Source organism: Serinus canaria, chromosome 3 (assembly GCF_022539315.1).
Source record: "Serinus canaria isolate serCan28SL12 chromosome 3, serCan2020, whole genome shotgun sequence".
NCBI lineage: Eukaryota > Metazoa > Chordata > Aves > Passeriformes > Fringillidae > Serinus > Serinus canaria.
In genome coordinates this window covers 74,154,756-74,173,455 of record NC_066316.1, presented here as the reverse complement: position 1 = coordinate 74,173,455, position 18,700 = coordinate 74,154,756, and the positions used below count along the sequence as shown (strand labels likewise).

Below are 18,700 nucleotides of genomic sequence, written 5' to 3'. Positions count from 1 at the left end.
TTATTTAAAGGAGTTAAATAGAAAGACAATAGTTTGTCTTAAACATTCTAATGCAAAGAATTTCTTTAAGTACCAATCACAGTTTATATAATGGAGACGTAGCCAGCTGTCTGAAATAGAAATAAAGTCTTGGTGCAAATGATTTTAGAACTGTTCTGGCACAGCATATCTATGCAACAGGTGGAAGTGCCTCCCTAATTTTTTTTTTTCAGTAAGGATAAATAATGCTTTCAAATTTCCCATTATTAGGGATGTTTAGCTGCTTTAATTCTATATGGCTAAATAAAATCAGTGCAGTATTGGTTTAATGATTTACACACTCTACTCTTGTGTACATGGTGTACATTTAAGTGAGGCCTGCAGTGCTGGAGCTTTGGAAGAAAAAGGAGGAGTGCTGAAGTTTAGGGAAGATTGATTTGTTAGCACAAAACCACTAAATGCAGCATGGGACTGTTTGAATGTTTTGTTAACTCTTTGATGCATATGCCTTAATTACTGTAGAAGGAATGCTTTTCCCTGCATTCCCATTGATGTATGGGTGTATACAAGAGCAGGTACATTGATCAGAAGTGGTTTTGTTTCCTTAGTTGACAATATCAACTTGATATGCTGTGGTTTTCTGTCTCTTGAAAGATAAGTTGAATTGTTTTAATAGTACTAGAATGGTGGTTGTTGATGGAGAGAGTGAAATGTTCTGAAACCACCATTGGAAAGCACTGGAAAGCACCCATTTGTTTAGTGTCCCACTGAATCATCAGCATAAGTTCTCTATGACCTCACCCATTTGCTCAGAATTGCAGTCTTTTTGGAAAAGAGAGAAAAATATAGAAATTTTTCCCATTCTTCAGATTTTGCTGAATTGTAATACTTCGATGTTACTGAGTTAAACAATCCACACATGGTTTAAATAAGCAGTCAAAGTAGTGTACTTTTCTTTTTTGACTACTTGGTTAAAACCTATTTTTTCTTTTATGATTCTTATATGAAATTGAAATATCATGTCAGCTGTGCTGGCTGCTACACCAGTTAAAAATTTGCTGTACAATCCTGTTTTCAACAACTTAGGTCTTTGAACACTTCAGCTGTTCTCTGTTTATTTATATGGTCACTTCAGTATTTTGCCTTTTAAAAAAAGAGCTGTTGTGTTTGTTAAAATGATTGTACTATACTGCTTCCATTTGCCAGAATGATTATAGCATCATAGAGTCATTTAGGTTGGAAAAGACCCTTAGGATCATTGAACATAAAAACTCTGTATTGTTCAGGGAAGTAAGCAAGCACCAATAAATACGTGCCTTTGGCTTACTTTTCATATTGAAGGAATTTTGGTACACTTACTTCCCTCCTCACTATTCTTCAGCTTTTTTGAAATTATATGTGTTCCGGAGTTTGTGGAAAGCATTTCTCAAGGGCAGCAGGTGGAGGACGTTCAGATGGCAGGGAGTGAATCTCTAAAAAAGACTAGAGGAAAGGCCACTTTCCTTACAGAAAGACTGCACTCAAATCTAGACAGTGAAAGTTGCTTTTGAATTGCACATCCTGAAAGTATTGATCTTTAAGGCTGAGGCTGTGTATGCTTTGAATTTTAATGTTCCTCTCCATTCTCTTTTTCTAGCTGGAACACTCACAGCTTTCCCTAGAGGATTGTAAGTTTTGATATTCAGAAGACTGAAGGATGCCATCTGAGAGGTGCCTGAGGTATAGTACTTGGTAGTGTGTAGGAAGTTATTAACATTTAGGATGATGTTTACCAAAGATTCAGTTAAGAAAGTAGAAAAAAGTAAAACTACTAGTTTTGTTCATTAGATGGGAATTCACATTATTAAATACATATCCATGTTATAATCTGCAAAATATTACCTTGTTGTTGCTTCTTATCTCAGGCAAGGAAGACTGTGCCTGGGATTGATTGGAGGCCTACAGGCTCCTCATACCTTATCTTATTTATGCCTTAGTCTATATTTGGAATTTTTGATTGTGGAAGCACCTGGCATTTTTTGCATCTGGAATGGTGGCCGGTGATAATTTTGGGTCTGTTCAGTGTTCCACTGTTCGGGACATATTACTTTTCCAGTTATGTGAAATGTCTTCCAAGATTCTCTCCAAATTCATCTTTCTGCCTTCCCTTGTGTCTCCTTCCCAATGTAGCCTTTCTCATTTGTTTGTACCACCCATTCCTGCAATAGAGAATTTGTCATTTATAATTTAATTACTTTCTGGGAGCAGAACACGGTTCTTTCAGACAGAACACTCTGTAGAATTTATTAACTGAATTGGTTTTCTGCAGAACTTTGCAGTAGTGTGATATGCTGGTGGTTCTGTTTTAGAATAGTTAACACTGATCTGGGAGGTCAGAAAACTCCCTGGTATGACTGGGACACCTTATCATTCCAGTTCTGTTCCCCTTTCCCTGCCATGCTTCTGCAGCAGAAGAGAATCAGAACTTGCTTGCTTTTGTAGCTATTGAATTTATCAACTGACAATATCACTACAAATAATCAGTCATGTTATGTTTAATTATTCTATGTATTTTCATTCATAAATTCCAGTTAAAATGCCTTTCATGTGTGTGCATTCTTCATATGTTATTAGCACAAGGGTTACAGGCAATTGATTTTTCACTTTGGTCACTGAATTGAAAAATGGATTATGATAGAACTTAGTTTAAAATGCCAGATAAATTCTCTATTGAATGAAATAGTCTTCTGGATGATGGTGAAAAAAGCAAGAGCAATGAAGGTCTTGATTTACAACACTGGGAGAGAGGCTAATAAAACCAGAAGTAAAAAGAAACCATCTCAGAGTATTCATACCATTAATGTATCATACTTGCCCTAGTTTTAGTCAGTTTGCTATAGAAATTACAGAAGAGAAATAACCATTACAAATAATTCTCTTGTGTTTAGCTAGTTAGATTTCTTGATAACTGTAATTTAGAATATGAGTTGGGTTCCACAAACAGAACAAAGAAAAAAGAATAATTTGAATGAGTCCTTTTGAGATGTATTTAGGGCATGTCCATATGTGAAACCTGAACTGTCAGAGAGAGAGTAAAATTCAGATACACTCTGTTCCTGTGGTATTTCTCTTTGGCCAGCCTTCTTCTAGAAGTAAGGTTTTAGTTGTTGTCCTTCTAAAAGGGCAGCTTAGATTAGAGCAAACAGTCTGCAAGGTAGGTCTGCAGTAGCTTACAGGTGCCTGAGGTGCAGGAGCAGGATGGGCAGAGAAAGGAGAATATCACAGCCACACAGCTGCTGTATAATACATGTATGCAGTAAGTTACATGATTGTGCTGGAGAGATGATGGGTTAGTCACCCCTAAAAAAAAAAATCTTCACTTTGATTTAAGCTGAGATGACTCTCTGTAAACTCACCTTCTATAAACACATATGTGGATTCTCTGGCCATTTAAATTGGTAGTCTCACAGAGCTCAAATCAATTGCATTGCTTTGTACCAAAGAGGATTTGCTGATATGTTTTGATTTGTTTCCATTTGTGTCAACAGTTATCTTGTCTCTTCCTTTTACTACAGAGAAAGGAAGCTGCAATCAGGCAGTTCTAGACCGGATTATATGTGAATCTTATATTCATATATGGAAAGATTCAGAGGTGGAGAAGGCGTTGGCATTTTAAAATTGAGAAAACATCCTCTCCCTTCCCCCAGCACAAAACAGACAATCAAAAAAACACTACAACACTTCATAAATATTAATAGCCTGAGGTGGTCCGAAAATCTTCAGTTTTCAGACTTAAACATTCAGTGTGACTTAAACCTGAGGCCACCTGAGACCATGAGGCATCATACTTTTTAGTAGAACTTCTTGCATACATGCATATACCCTCCTTTTCACCAGTGCTTCAGTTTGAACCACTTAAAGTTTTCTGGTGGTCCATTGACCTAAGCCCTCTATTGTTCTCGTTTAATCCTAAAATTAATTAATCCTGTGATTTCTGGTACAGGAAATGAGAAATCAGGAACATTGAAGTTTGTAAATTTAAGTATATAATCAGCTTTCATAATGCCTTGTTATATTGAGCTTTTCTTCTGATGTCTACGCTGTGTAAAGATTTTTGCCTGACAGGGTTCATGACTTTTGCTTTCCAAGAATTATCAAACTACCTTGTCTTGTTCTGTATTCCTGACAGAATGTGCTTGTTTTGTACTTTAAATTTTTATTTTTTTTTGGTTTTGACAGAATCTTTCCCCTTTTCCCTTTCAGTGTTCAGGAAATGCTGACAGGTCAGAGGCTTTGTCAGTCTAGCTCCCACAATGATGCCGTCCTGGCAGCTCTGAACCAGCAAAGAAGTGATGGCATTCTTTGTGATATTACCCTTATTGCTGAAGAGCAGAAATTCCATGCACATAAAGCAGTCCTGGCAGCCTGCAGTGACTACTTCCGAGTAAGTCCCAAGGTTTTTCTGTTACTATAATAGTATTAAAAATTATCATTGTGGAGGATGGAGATGATTATAGATATCATATTGAACAAGATTTAAATTTGAACCTTTAGAAAAGCAGGATTATTGCACACTCTGTAGAGTATACAACTTGAAATATCCATAGGAAAGATATGGTAAGAACAAATCAGATTTTTTAAATAATTATTTATGGTAAGTCTTCCCCTCCCTCCCCCCAGCAGAGATAGGCAGTGCACGTCTTTCTGTGAATTTAGTGTCGCAGTAAAGTGAGAAAGTGGAAGATATTCTAGTATGTAGAAATTTTTGTAGAACACATGAGGATGGGACTCAAGGATACTGCGTGAAGCTAAGTTGGGACACTTAGGTTGGATATCAGGAAAGGTTTTCACCCAGAGAGTGTTTGAGCACTGGAACAGGCTCCCCAGGGAAATGGTCACAACACCACACCTGACAGAGTTCAGGAAGCATTTGGACAATACCCTTGAGCATGTGGTGTGACTCTTGGGGTGTCCTGTGCAGGGCCAGGAGTTGGACTTGATGGTCCGGGTGGCCCTCTTCCAAGTCAGCATGTTCGATGATTCTCTGAATAGAGTATGGAAGTATGGGGTGAGGGAGTTTAAATGTAATCTTTACTGTAAGGCGGGTCAGGCATTGGAACAGGCTGCCCTGAGAACTTGTGGCTGCCCCATCCCTGGAAATTTACAAGGCCAGGGTGGATGGGGCTCTGAGCAACCTGATCTAGGGGGAAATGTCCATGGCAGTGGGCTTGAAACTAGGTGATCTTTACCCTTTCAACCCAAGCCATTCTATGATAACACAATAAATACAATTTATTTCAACTTGAGATTGGATTTTTGTCAGATGTAAATGGTTGCTCTCAAAGAGGAAGCCATAGTAATTTCTTAAATGTGATAAAACTTATTTTCAGAAACAAGAGTTTCCAAGACGTAAAATAAAATATTCCCTGGGAAATCTGATTCAGACAATTCCAGTCTAACTCCAATCTAGAATTGGAATAACTGAAAAACTGTGTTTGCTGATAGGAAAAGTATCCTTTATATGAGGCAGTTCTACAAACCTTTATTACAATGTGCCCACTCAAAGTGTTGGACCATCTATAGCTCTGTAGTTGACTGGTATTTTTAAGTGTGAGTCATCCTGTTGTTAATTAGAGACTAAAGCTGAAATTAATTTAAAGGTCTATTTTCTCTAACAAAGTAAATTTATTAAATATTTTGTCTACACAGTAATTGTAGTGTGATGAACTTCTTTATGGGGATCTTTTTGTCTTGTTACAATAGTAATACAGTGTATGACAACTTCTCTATGTCTCCGATTACCTGAGCAGGGTTTTTATCTTCCTGTCAAATCTCTCTGACTTTTGGTTAGAATTTAGACTTAATTTATTCTGCATATTTAAGAAATATTATTAACCTCGATGTGACTTTTGCTGTGATGGTGTTGAGCCAATTGATTGCTCATTTCTTGAGCTTATCTGCATGCTTATGGGTTCTGTTACAGCATAGTTTGTACTGACACGGTTGCTGGTGTTGCTTCATCATGATGCCCAGGCCCTGCTGTAACAGAGATTGCTTTGCATTTTTATTTCCTTTAACCCCAGTGCACAGAGAGGGATTCTGGACCTTTCTACTTGTAGCAACTGCTGTTATACCTGCCAATTATAAATATACTGCCTGTTCTGGTTTGGTTGAAATATTTTCATAAGGGTGCTATATCATCTGCACCTGTGACACCCCAGAGCTCATTGTACCCTGTGCATGGAAACATCATGGAAAGAGCACCTGTGCCCAGTGTTTCAACAGTGTGGTAGGAGCAGCTTCTACTTTGGTCACTTACTGATTGATGTTGAGATTTGGGGCACTGTGATTTATCCTGGTATTTCCAGTTGACCTTCTTGGTAATGACTGGACAGTAATTGCAAATTAAAAGCTTAATGCCCTTTATTGCTACCTAAATATTTTTTATTTAAAAAGTGTTGAGAGAATGCTTTATGCAACATTGAGTCATTTGGTCTGCCTCTAAACTCTTATGGTTTGGTAAGGTGTGTTCTTCAGACTTTAGATATTAACTATAAACATGGAGCCTGTGCTTTCTGAAATCAGGCAGTTTTTGATTAATAGACAAAAATATTTTTTTAGAATATTGTGTAGTAAGATCTATATCCAGGAGGAGATGGCAAGAAAGTTAAACTATGTTCCTAATTTTAATAATTTAGAAAAAGCAAGAGTCAATTAAAAAGTAATAATGTTTTGAGAGAGATTATTGATCTTTTTATATCTAGGGAGATTTTACCTAATTTGAGCTGCTTGGGTATTCTTTTTCTAAGACTTAGAAGAATGAATCAAGCTTAATTTTAGAGATAGTAAAAAGAAAGAGGCATTTTTAGAGGATGATAAAGGAGAATAACAGATTTATTCAGAATGACATGAGTGATGATCTGGAAGTGCTGGATCTCTCTCAAGTGGCCACAAAGACCAGAGTCACGTGTTTCAAACTTAGCTCTAATTATTATTTAATTTTTACCCTTATATTTTTTTTTTCTGGAGGAATTCTTAGACAAAACTTTCAGATTTTCTAACCCTAAAGTCATTTATGAAGAACTCATTGCCATGTGAAACTTACCAGGATGGACCTGCTGCCAGCCAAGGCTGAACCAAGCAGAGGATGATAGTAATCTGTAATCTGTTAAGAAGGGGGAAAAAAAGTTACTGTACAGATGTAATTGTGGCCAGAGAAGAGCAGAGTGAGAATATGGGAAAGGAACAACTGTACAGACACTCCTTCGGTGCAGAAGGAGAGACAGGACGTGCTCCAGGTGCTGGAGCTGACGTTCCCCTGGTGAAGAGCATGGTGAGGCAGCTGTGCCCCTGCAGCCTGTGGAGGTCCATGAGGATGCAGATATCCACTTGCAGCCCCTGGGAGATACCCTAGCCAGAGCAGGTGGATCCCTGAAAGAGGTCTGTGAAACCCTGGGAAACCTGTGCTGGAGCTGGATCCTGGCAGGGACCTGCAGACCCGTGGAGAGAGAAGCCCGTGTTGAAGCAGGTTTCCTGGTAAGACTTGTGGCCCTGATGGGAGCCCAGGCTGGAGCAGCCTGTCCTTGAAGGACTGCACCCCATCCATGTGGGAAGAGAAGAGTGACCCACATGGCAGCAGTTTGTGGAGAGCTGTTATCTGTGAGAGGGACTAACATTAGAGAAGTTCTTGGAGAAGTGTCTCCCTTTGGAGGGACCCCACGGTGCAGCAGGGGAAGGACAGTGCAGTCCCTTCCCTGCACAGTGGCAGAAACTGCTGGTGATGAACTGACCATAACCCCCATTCCCTGTCTCCCTGCGCCTTTGGGGGAGGAGGGAGAGCTGAGAAGGAGGAAGAGGCTCAGGGAAATTGTTTTAAAGGTTTATTTTACTTCTCACTATCCTGTTCTGATTTTGTTAGTAATGCATTCTGTTAAAATCCCAAATTTGGGTCCATTTTGCCCATCATGGTATTTGCTGAGTGATCTCTCCTGTTCCTTATCTCAGCTCATGAACTCTTCATTATATTTTCTCTCCCCTGTCCATTTGTGGAGGGGATTGAGAAAGCAGCTTTGCTGGGGACCTGGCATCCAGCCAGTATGTGTCCACTACAGTCTTTTTTCCAGGTCTCCAAAAATGCATTCAATTCTATGCAAGGTTCTATCAGAATGAAGAATTTGTTTTTACTTTTTTGCCACTATTGTAAAACAACTTCTACAAGAGAATGGATTTGTTTTGTTCTGTGTCTGCTTTGATTAAATTGTAGTGTTTTCTTTAGCAGCATATTTTCTTAGAAATTGATACTTATGTCTTTCTTTTACTGGAAAGAAAAGTTTGTTAATGCTTTAGAAGGATAACTAAATGTCATTTTACAATGTAACTAATGTGTCATTTTACAGACTGGGGCAATTGGATCCACTTGTGTGAGGAAAAGTGGACAGAGAAGGCCAGAAGTTTCCTTATCAAATTTTTTTGGGGATTATAGTTTGGAGTAAAATCTTTTGCTTTCCTAAGCCAAGCTGGAGACCTGAGCTTCAGCAAAATACTTAAAGGCCAGCCCTCTAGGGTACCAGCAGGCCTTACATTCTTCCTGTTGGTATAGTCTCACAGTTCCAGCTGTGCAGAAACATTGAAGTTTAAATCCTAAGAGTAGCTCCTGGTTTGGAAGTTTGTTACAGTTGTACACCAAAATTTTGTTTGTTTTCTCTTTATGAAAAAAATCCATTAGAAAGTTGTATACAAAGACTCTGTACATGGAGTTAAACTGCAAGATTAGACACTTGAAAATTAGCAGTTTTAATTTGTTTTCTGCTGTTGAAATACCTCTTCTTTCAAAATGTCCTAAGGAATATAGTAGTTATCTCCATACTCTAAAAGACTGCTGTAAAGGATAGTAAACACCTATTTTTATGTGTTCTTTTTAAAGCAAGAAACATCATTTTAGGCAAACTTTTCCATACTGACATGCTATGATTTGCCATTTGTCTCAATCTATTGCACTGAGACAAGGCAGCTCAGTTAATATGTGTAACTGTGATAGCTCTAGCAAGCTAAGTCATTTCCAATTAAAAGATTCCTCTGCTTTTTTCCCCTCTGGGAGCAAAATGAAATGTTACTGCATGACTTCATTTACAGTGTTGGCAGGTGATTATATAACCTCAAGATTTTCTTCTACAAAATGCATTGGTTTTCTAGTCAGAAAAACTCTTCTTCCCTGCTTTTCATTTGAGTGGGTTTCTAGTTGCAGGACTTTGATCTTTCTCAAAAAGATGCAGATTTTGCAACTAATTTAGATGAACAATTATATCAATTATCTGGAATAGATTTTAAAATGTCAATAATATTCTGATTCTTTTTCCACGAGGAGCATGCTCAATTCTCTAGGAGAATTTTTCTTATCTGAAATGAGCTAGTGATAACAATTTTGCACACAGACTTTGCACTACTAATTGTCACAGTTGATTCTTAAGCAGTTTCTTCTTAGGGGTTTTCTGTGCTCTCTTTCCTACTTGTTGTCAGATAGTTTCCTCCTTTTTCCCAACGTTGCTGATTGTTCATATTTTATAGTATATTGCATTGTTTCATGATCAGGTTAGGGTATTCATTTCTGTAAACCAATCCCTGAGGATTGAAAGGGTGATTGATGCAAATAGCTTTCAAAGTCAATGTTATATTAATCCTAAAGAGGAAAAAGCTCTCCCAGATATGACTTAGAGATAGATCTAAAGACCTAGTTCTGAGAAATCAGGGTTACCTGCTGCTTTTGCAGTATAATATGATTTTGTCTTTCACGATTTTACAATTGCTATGTGTCAACTAAAAAAACAATATCATCCTTTCTATCATGCCCTGAAAGGGATGCTGCTTAGAAATTGTCTTTCCAGGTAACCTTTAAAAATGTAAGCTTTTCCCATTGGGCCAAATCAGCTCTGTTCTTCCAAACAAACAGCAGTTCTACTTGCAGTCCTTCCCTAGCCCCAGGTCACATATGGGTTCTTCTGAACTTCCTTCCTGGAAAACAAGATAAGGAACAATGGCCATAAATTTAAATAAGAAAAGTTCCACTTCAACCTGAGGAAAACTTGGCATTGGGGTTAGCATAGCACTGGAATGGGCTGTCCAGGGAAGTCTTGGATCTGTCTGGTTTTGTGAACAGGTTACTTGTATGCCACCTGTTGAGGGTAAGAACTCAGTGCTGCTGGCTTCTCATTAGAAAGAAAGGAACTTGTCTAAAATAGAAGGAGACCGAGAAAAAAATTGAGTTAATTTACTAGGATATTACAAAAGTTTAAATACAAATTAGAATGTTACTACCAATTAATCAGTTATTCCAGTTACAATTGAGTGTCAAGGAAGCTGCACATTCCTTCACTTCTCAAAATACTGCTTGATATAGGCACTTCAGTTGTTTTACTAAATTAAATCAAAGCATTGGAAGTAATATAGCATGGGCAGCTGTGAGGTGTCTTTTATAATGTTCATCTAAGCAAACTCTTACACTTCTGGAGTATATACAAAAATGGTTTGCAAACTTTTTAAAGCTTTCTAAATAAATACTTTAATATTGTTTCAAAATGAAAAGAAAAAAAAGGGAAATGTATTGGGGTTATTTTGCTTTGTTCATCCTTATCTTTGTATTTAATGAGTTTTTATTCTGTGAGGCTCTGAAGCAATTTTTCTTTGCTGCAGATAGAATTCCCACAGCTCAGCAGTGTTGGTTCTGACAAAAACATCTACAAGAATCTTGTCTTTTCTGAATTCTGTGATCAAATTCCCAACAGTTTTTATTCTGCCTGCACAAATATGTTCCTGTTGCAATTCTCACAGTTCATGAATGAATTCATTGCAGTTGTGTTGGATGGACAGTTGGATAGACAATAAGTGGTGGTACCATCTTGGTCTTTTTTTTTCCTTTTCCTTTTGTGAAGTGCCTGTATGGTAAGTGTGTGCACCATGGCTGTATGTGGCAAAATCAATCAGTCAGTGAGATAGAACAGAGCAGGCTGTGGCTCACTGTCACTCAGATCAGTGTGATAACAACATGTGGTGTTTGGCTACTGGACTGATGCATTCTATCAGTTTAAAACCAGGAGGAAAGGAGTCATTACAGCCATGTTCCTCTGGTTGTTCCTTTTCTTTACTATGTTCTTTGCTTGCTTCAGGCTACCTCAGCTCAGTTTTGCAGAGCTGCTAATAACAAGTATTATGAGTTTTGGCTGGGCTCAGCTGCATTTCTATGTGGCTTAGTGTTTGCCCATGAAAACCAATTTACTGGGGCAGGCCTGTGGCAGAGAAGCATTTTGTACCTGTGTTCTTCTCAGTCTCTACAGTCTGGAGAGAAAATCTTGTGTTTCAGAACATTGTTGGATGCAGTAGATGCTCTTGTATATCTTGTAGTGTCTGTCAGTATCTTCCTACACAACCTTAGGAAAAATAAAATTATTCTGTGGGTGTAGTGAAGCTGAAAATACCCGAGGGAATTATTTGGGCAGCACATCACTTTAAGCTTCAGTGACTAGGACCCACATACCATTTTGATAACATGAGAAGTATCCAAAAAAAGAGACAGAGAGGTGTTAGAATTTTTTAACCTTCTTGAAATAGCTGTTTTTCTTTTGGATACCCCCTCAGGGAGCGTCCAGTCTGCTCTCTCTGTATAAGAAGCCCATTACAATGCAATTCTGGCTTTTGTGTTGCACAACATGCTTGTTTGAAGTTTAGAGGCGACACCTTCCTTTAATAAATTCTTCAGTTGCTTCACTGTCAACAGTGCCATTACTTTACATCCTTTTAACACCTTCATTTTAGTAGGCTGAAATATAATGTTGGTGAATTGAATTCATGTCATTGTAGGCAGTGAATCTTGTGGAAGGTTGGATTTAAGCAGTGGAACTTTTGCATTTGACTCTCCTGAACAGCCAAAAGTAAAGTACTGCTGGTTGCTTATCTTTGGCAAGAGTTAGTCAGCCAGGCTGCAAAGTTTAGACATCAAAAACTTCTCTAAATCCCAGTCCTCTCACTGAATGACCTAATGTGTGAGTGATGAATGGATCAAACTGCTCAATCTGCTACGTGAGAGGTAACACCTCAAAGGAGAGAGATGCCCTTAGGAGCCTTAGGTGAGAACATAAGAACAGCCACCCTGAGTGGGATCATTGGCTGCTTGCTTTAGCAGCAGCTGTTTGTGATGTCTGGTGAAAAAGAGTAAATCCAGGTTAAGTGTATGTGGTGTGTTCCAGAGAGTTCCCCAGCTGTTTTCATCTCAGGGACATTTCAGAGCAAGGTGTGATTCCTGTCTGTTCAGCAATCCTTACTAGGTCTTCTAAGCTTTTATCTTCTTTCCCATTGGGCCTGTGTAAGATTTCTCATCCACCTTACATGGTGGCCAGCTGCCTGTTGTGTGAAGATCTGCTTTTGTTTATAGTCAGTCTGATTTCTACCAGTTCAGTTTGTTTCCTTCTAGTTCTTCTATTGGAAAAGATAACCATTGCTTCTTCTCATGTCCCTCAGTCATCTCTTTTCCAGGCTGGGAACTTTTGTCTTAATCAGATGCTATTTAAATGAAAGCTGTGCAGGATGTTTGAGGAAGCTTCTTGTCCTTCTCCAAAACTTTGACAATGCTGGTGTATGTTTTGTGAGCTTGAGGGTAAAGGAATTGCATTCAGGAGGCAAGGTGTAAATTTCTGCATGGGAATAGGATTGATTTCTGTTTTGTTGTCTCTTGCAAGAAAAAATTCTAAGCTTTGATTACCTTTTTTTTTTTTTTCATTTTTATTGCTCAGGACTGGACTGATTTTTTATTAAAATCATATGTTCATTTTTATAATTGCCATTTTAGAAGCCAGCTCGTATTCTATGCAATCATTTTACAGTTTATCACATTATCCATGCCTTTAGTACTTTGCATAGCTTTGCCTCAATGGACTTTCCACCTGCAGTGCTCTTGCCCTTTTCCAGAACTGCATATGTCAAACATGAGTTGCTCCACAGGAATCATCACTCCCTGTGAAAACTGCCCCATCTTTCCTTGTTCACTGTTTTATGTATTCAGCCACGTACCCAGGCAAAGATCTCTTTTCTCTCTTCCTAGTTTGCCTTCCAGGCATCTAAAGGCCTCTGTCAAAAGCTTTTTGTGAATCCACATTGTGAAAAAGCAATGGTTACAGCCCAGCATAACATACTCTTCACCATTAGGTTGCATCCATTGCTTCTATATGCATAGAACACAAGTTTGCGTGCGTATGTGTGCAAAAATCAAATTATCATCTCCTCAGACATGTGGAATATTCTTAGCTACTGCTGAAATAACCTGCCCTTCTAGGGCCACAGAGTGCCAGTTATGCAAATAGGCAACAAATGTACACAAATCCCATTTTATATAAAAATCAGGAATATTAAGACAACGTATTAAATGTTCATCTGCATTTTCAGGAGCTCTTGTACCTGGCACTTAATTATCCACCTTGCCAGGGTTAGATTTCAGCCAAGAAGGAATAGGTATCAAGCCTGGAGTACGAGAATAATTAAATTAATGTTGTTGTGGTCTGTTAGCTCAGAAGCTCTGTTAGCTTGTTTGTTAGAGTTGAAGGAAGAGCCAAAGGATAAATGAGCATGGTCAAGTGCAGACAACTAAAAATAAAGTGAAGAGATGATTTTATAGAGGCATTTGTTCCAAAGGAAGTAACTGATGAAGGGTAGAGCTTAGCTGATGATGAAAACTACTGTGACAAATGACTCCAACATTAACACAAGCCTGGTTAGTCAAGTCATTCTTCTTTTATTTTGCAAATTGTTAGTGTTTGTTTACTTATTTAGGTTTTTATCAGTAGAAGGGTGTGAAAGAAACAAAGAAAAATAGTCAGTAAGCTGGTTTTATTACTCTGCCTTTGTATAAAAGAGTTTAATAAATATGTTGGTGGGAATTAAGGGTGGTACTTCAGCAAAATTGTTCTATAGTTTTAATGAAAAATGAGATTTGGAATCATGATAGAAAATAGAATTATTTTAAAGGATATGAAGGTTATCTAGTTCAAACCCTCATAGAATGGGCCAGATAGGGAAGATATCTAGTGCAAACTTTCATAAAATGAACCATTTAAAATTTCAGCATTAGACTTCTCACATAACAAGTGTGCTTTTGCAGTTAGGATGCAGAATAGAAGTAATTGCCATAGTTTACTATTGCTTGGAACATTTGGATGTCAGTGCCTAATAACATTCACATCCCATTATGTAAATGGCTTCTTTAAAAGGTAATTATAATAACAACTAAGATTGTTACTATGGTTCTGTTAGATTAGGCCTTGCTGTACAACTCTTATATGAGAGCCTGCATGCACTAAGGTGGGACACTTGTCCTGATGGTATTGTATGAAGTATGTTTTTAAAATGAAGGCCCTGAAAGGTGTCCAAGTTTGGATCATGGTTTTTCCTTGGAGAGGGAAAAAAAATCACAAGAAGCTTTGCCTTCCTGAATTAAATGTATTGTGGTAGTTAAAATGCTAGTTCAAGAGCTAAATGACTTTTATTGCAATTTTATTCTGGGCTTGCTTTTGATATCACTTGCTAAAATCATCGAAGGACGTGAACAATAGGCTTATGCATTCACTGGGAAGCATTAAACCAATTTAAGCCAAAATTTGCAAATGTGACTCATGCTTTTCTGTGCTTGACTGGAAATGCTGGAAAAAAAAAATCTGGTTTTAGTTATGCTGCTTTCTTTATTCTCCAAAAGGCAGGCCTGCTTATAGGTGTCTGTTGTTAGGACAGACTGTACATTATTGGAGTTTTATGCAGTGCTTTGCACAGCAGTGTCCTTGCAATTCAGTTTTCTTGCATCTGCCATAAAATAAACAATAATCTTGATATTCAGGACCACCTGTGGCAACTTATTCATTTTGAAATATTGGAACTAATAACTTTACTGTATCTGTAATAGTTCTCGGTTTTGTGTGGCTTTTTATTCTGATACCAAGTTGCACATGGAAATTATAGAATTATTTTGTTTTTATGGCACTACTTAGATTTTGAATATGAGTCTTTTTAATGATGATGCAGCAACTCATTATGAGTAGCATGCTACAGAGTTCCTTTTTCCATGTGGCTTAAATTATGTCTGTGTACCTAAGCAGAACTTTGGGGAAGACACATTGCACTGTTAAACTCTGACTATCAATAAATGAATTATGTTTGATGCAGGCTATAACTTGCTAGCAACACACTTTGGGGATTTTTTTTTTTGTTTAATTTGAGTTAACAACCAAGAAAATAATTTTGTTCTTGATGGAATGTCCAGTATACAAACAGGAAAAAAAAAGTCTCACATCCTTAAGTTCTCTAAACAGTAAGGTTTAGAGAATTATATATTGCAATTTTCATTACTTATTTTGAAGGATACCAAGAAAGGGATATCTTTTTGTATCCAGGTGTGATGTAACAAGTGCCTTGTACATATCCTTGATTTGGTAAGCTCTTTGGGGCTGTGTAATTTTGTATCACTGTCTGACACAGAGGTAATAAAAAAAACTCCAAAGGTTCAGTGGAATTTGCTTTACTAATGTAATATGTGACACTTGAATACTGTGCATTAAATTGTATAGTTTGCAGCTCAGTTTTATTTCTTTAACTGTATATTCTCTTAAACTATGAATGATAGCTGACCTTTCCATTTAATGGGATTCATTTTAGTTGCTTGGCAAATGCTTAAAAACCAATATTTAGGTAAATTTCATAGAGCAGATGAATTACCGTAGGCTCAGATATCAGTGACTGATGTTATGTGACATTTTCTCTGTGAATTTATATGGAACTTTTTTCAGAAGAATTGTGTAATGAGCCTCTTAATCATATTTCATGCAATTGGTATTGATGGATATGTTTTTCAGTGTTCAAGAGACTCCAGAGGACATGGCTGATTGGCTGATGGTTGATTTAGGATAGAGAGGCTTGAATTGGGAGGGAAACAAAGCTAGTTACAAGAAGAACGAGGCCCATTTTTACATGCTGTAAAGAAACATTCACATATTAAATTGGTTATTTGGATAAGTATACATTGCACATCTAGACCATAGCTGATATTTGATGTGGGCATGGTCATCTGTCAAAGCACTATTTTGACTCCTGTTCATAGATTCTGAATGTATTCTTTTTTGTTGTGATAGGTGAAAACAGCAAAGGAAAAATGACATGGCTTATGTAACGAAGAATAAGAACATGAAGCTAAGGACATCCAAAGGTTATTTCAGGAGTAATAGAACAAAGTAGATTAAATAGATGATGATTTATTTATTTAATATTATTGTTACATGAACAGGGAATTGCTATCTTTAATACAAACTGCAAAGTGTTATGTTTTGGCCTGAAAAAGTTTATAGCCCAGATAGAAAAGAGTATGTCAAGTCTGGATACTTAGTAGCCCAAGTGACAGATCAGCTGAGATCCCAATCAAGAAGAATGTGCCACCGATCAACAGATCATTGATGCCAGTAAGATTTCTCAAAGGCCTAAAGTTACACTTGAAATGAAAACAATCTTGAGGTATCCCATCATAACTGTGTTCTCTGAACAGTGTGGGAAATTGATCTGAGATCTCTGAAGTGTTGGTTTACTTTGTTCATAGCTTTTCTGATGCCCAAGATAAGAAGTACAATCAATTTTCCATTAAAAAAAGACTATGGAAAAGATGAATTTAGAATGAAGTGCCTTCCCCATATGATGTAGGAAGTAAATTTGAATAAAATAGTGTCCTTAAGGAAGATGCCTATCTATTTTAAAATAATTTTTAAAAGAACTCAAGTCAGTATTGTTTAATTGTGGAGGCAGAAACTTGAGATGACAAATCAGCTCTTACCAGAGTAAAACAATACTAGATAGTGTTGATTACTTAGAAAATTCAATGTAACAAGGTGAATAGCTAAGGAAAACCTTAGTGACTTCATTGATCACTTCTTTAGCAATTAATTTGCTAAGTAGAGGTAATTATAAAGTATCCCAGGACATCATTATTGTGCAACTATGTCTGTGGTTGAACAAGAATTTCTGTAGATCAGGGCTATGCTTTGGTGGGAAGGTCCAAATGTTTGTTTTGTCTTATAGTAGACTTGGATCTAGAGCTGCTGGTTGTTGCCAAAGCAGTGTTTGAGAAATCAGAAGGAGGAAATGTTACTCTTGGAGTTACTGTAGGTTTCTGTAGCAAGCTCAGCTTACTTGTCTGTGTTTTGAAAGCTTAGCTTTCTTTTGAATGTTGCATTTAAAGTTGAATCGAAAAAAGTGGAAAGTGATGAATGTCTCTTCACAATCTTGCTGAGAGAACTTTGAGATATTTTAGAGATTATTGCTATGCACTGGTACCTTGTACTTCTTTACTCCTAGAAGAAGGAGGTTATTTCTTGAAAGCCTCAGGTCACAGCAAGTAGTTACTTATGATTTCAGTCACAGTGCTGTCTTTTTAACAGAATTAGGCATAACCATTTGTTCATTTTACATAATTTACCTGTCTCCTGCCACTGCGTATGTTTTGATTCTGTTTCTTGCCTTTAAAAGGCCACTAAGATATGTGGAATTCACTTACAAAATTTGTTTGTTTAAAGTACATCCAAGTTGTTTTGTGATCATTTGCTGTTTGCTATGACTGACGTGGCTGTAAGGTTGATGTGTACAAACGAGGAAAAGCTCATTACTCTCATGGATATGGAACACCTGAGTAAGTAAGAAAATGACTCAAAGGCAAGGAGCAATTTGTATGTCACCATTGTGACAGTGAGCAATTTGTATTTTGGGGATTTTGACACACATCTTGTGTGTCTGTTACCCACGTATCTGTTCCTGAAGTGGTGTGTTGTGAAGGAGTCCATATATGTTACTGCAGTGCTGCCTGACTGGTAAAATCAATGTGTCTGGACATTTTAACAGTAATGCATTATTCTGATTTGGTGTTATTTTACAGCTATTGTGCATTTTGTCTTTGAAAGCTAAACAACATGCTGAGCATGGAAAGTCAGACACGACAACTGTGCTAAACACCTTTTACTTTGACAGTTCTACCTGGTTGCATCAGATCTGCTCACATCTAGGTCTATACACCCTGTGGTTGTGTTTCATTCAGTTTTGAGCTCTTGTTCACTTTTGTATTCTATGTTTGTAGAAGAAAATGTTTTTATAAAGGTGCCTGTGACTGCTCAGGGCCAAGTTGTGAAACTACAGGTGTGCTCTGTGTTAAATGCTCACCAGCTTGCCACATTTCTTTGAAGTCAAGTTTCCAAGAGTCTGAGAATTTTTTTATGGCTTGAATATTTTTTATCTAAGGACTGTGTTGTTTTCTTTTTCCTTTGGGAAAAGGAAGAAGCTTTGTTCCGTAGTTTTGTTTCTGTTTCAGGCAAGATTAGAAGAAGAACAGAGGATTGATTCCTTCCTTTCTCCAAAAAGAGGAGCTATTAAAGTATCTGCCTGCCTCACAAAAAAAAGACCATCTGAATCTGTAGTATCTGAAATAAGTGTGACCCCACAAATGGAATACATCCATTTGTGTCAGCATGTTGAGATCTGAATTTTGGAGCAGTTGTCAAAAAATGGCAAGTGGATTGTACTTACTTTGCAGGGATTTGGTTTACTTAGTTAAAATCTGAACTGAAATATCAGAATGTAAACAATCAATCTATTTACCACAACGTTGCCTAATTATATGATTGGGTGGCAGAACAAGATCTAGATTATTAAGAAGCTAGAAAAAATTGTAAATTCTCTTATC

General features: G+C 37.4%; 1 protein-coding gene across 1 annotated transcript in view; it reads left to right on the top strand.

The window, feature by feature from the left end:
- Positions 1-1,613: 1,613 nt before the first annotated feature.
- KLHL32 (kelch like family member 32) overlaps positions 1,614-18,700 on the top strand; it is a 95,052-nt gene continuing 77,965 nt past the window's right edge. The window contains exons 1-2 of the mRNA XM_009093408.4: positions 1,614-1,698; positions 4,222-4,402. Coding sequence (XP_009091656.1) covers positions 1,676-1,698; positions 4,222-4,402 — 204 coding nt within the window. The 5' untranslated portion in view covers positions 1,614-1,675. The remainder of the gene's footprint in view (positions 1,699-4,221; positions 4,403-18,700) is intronic.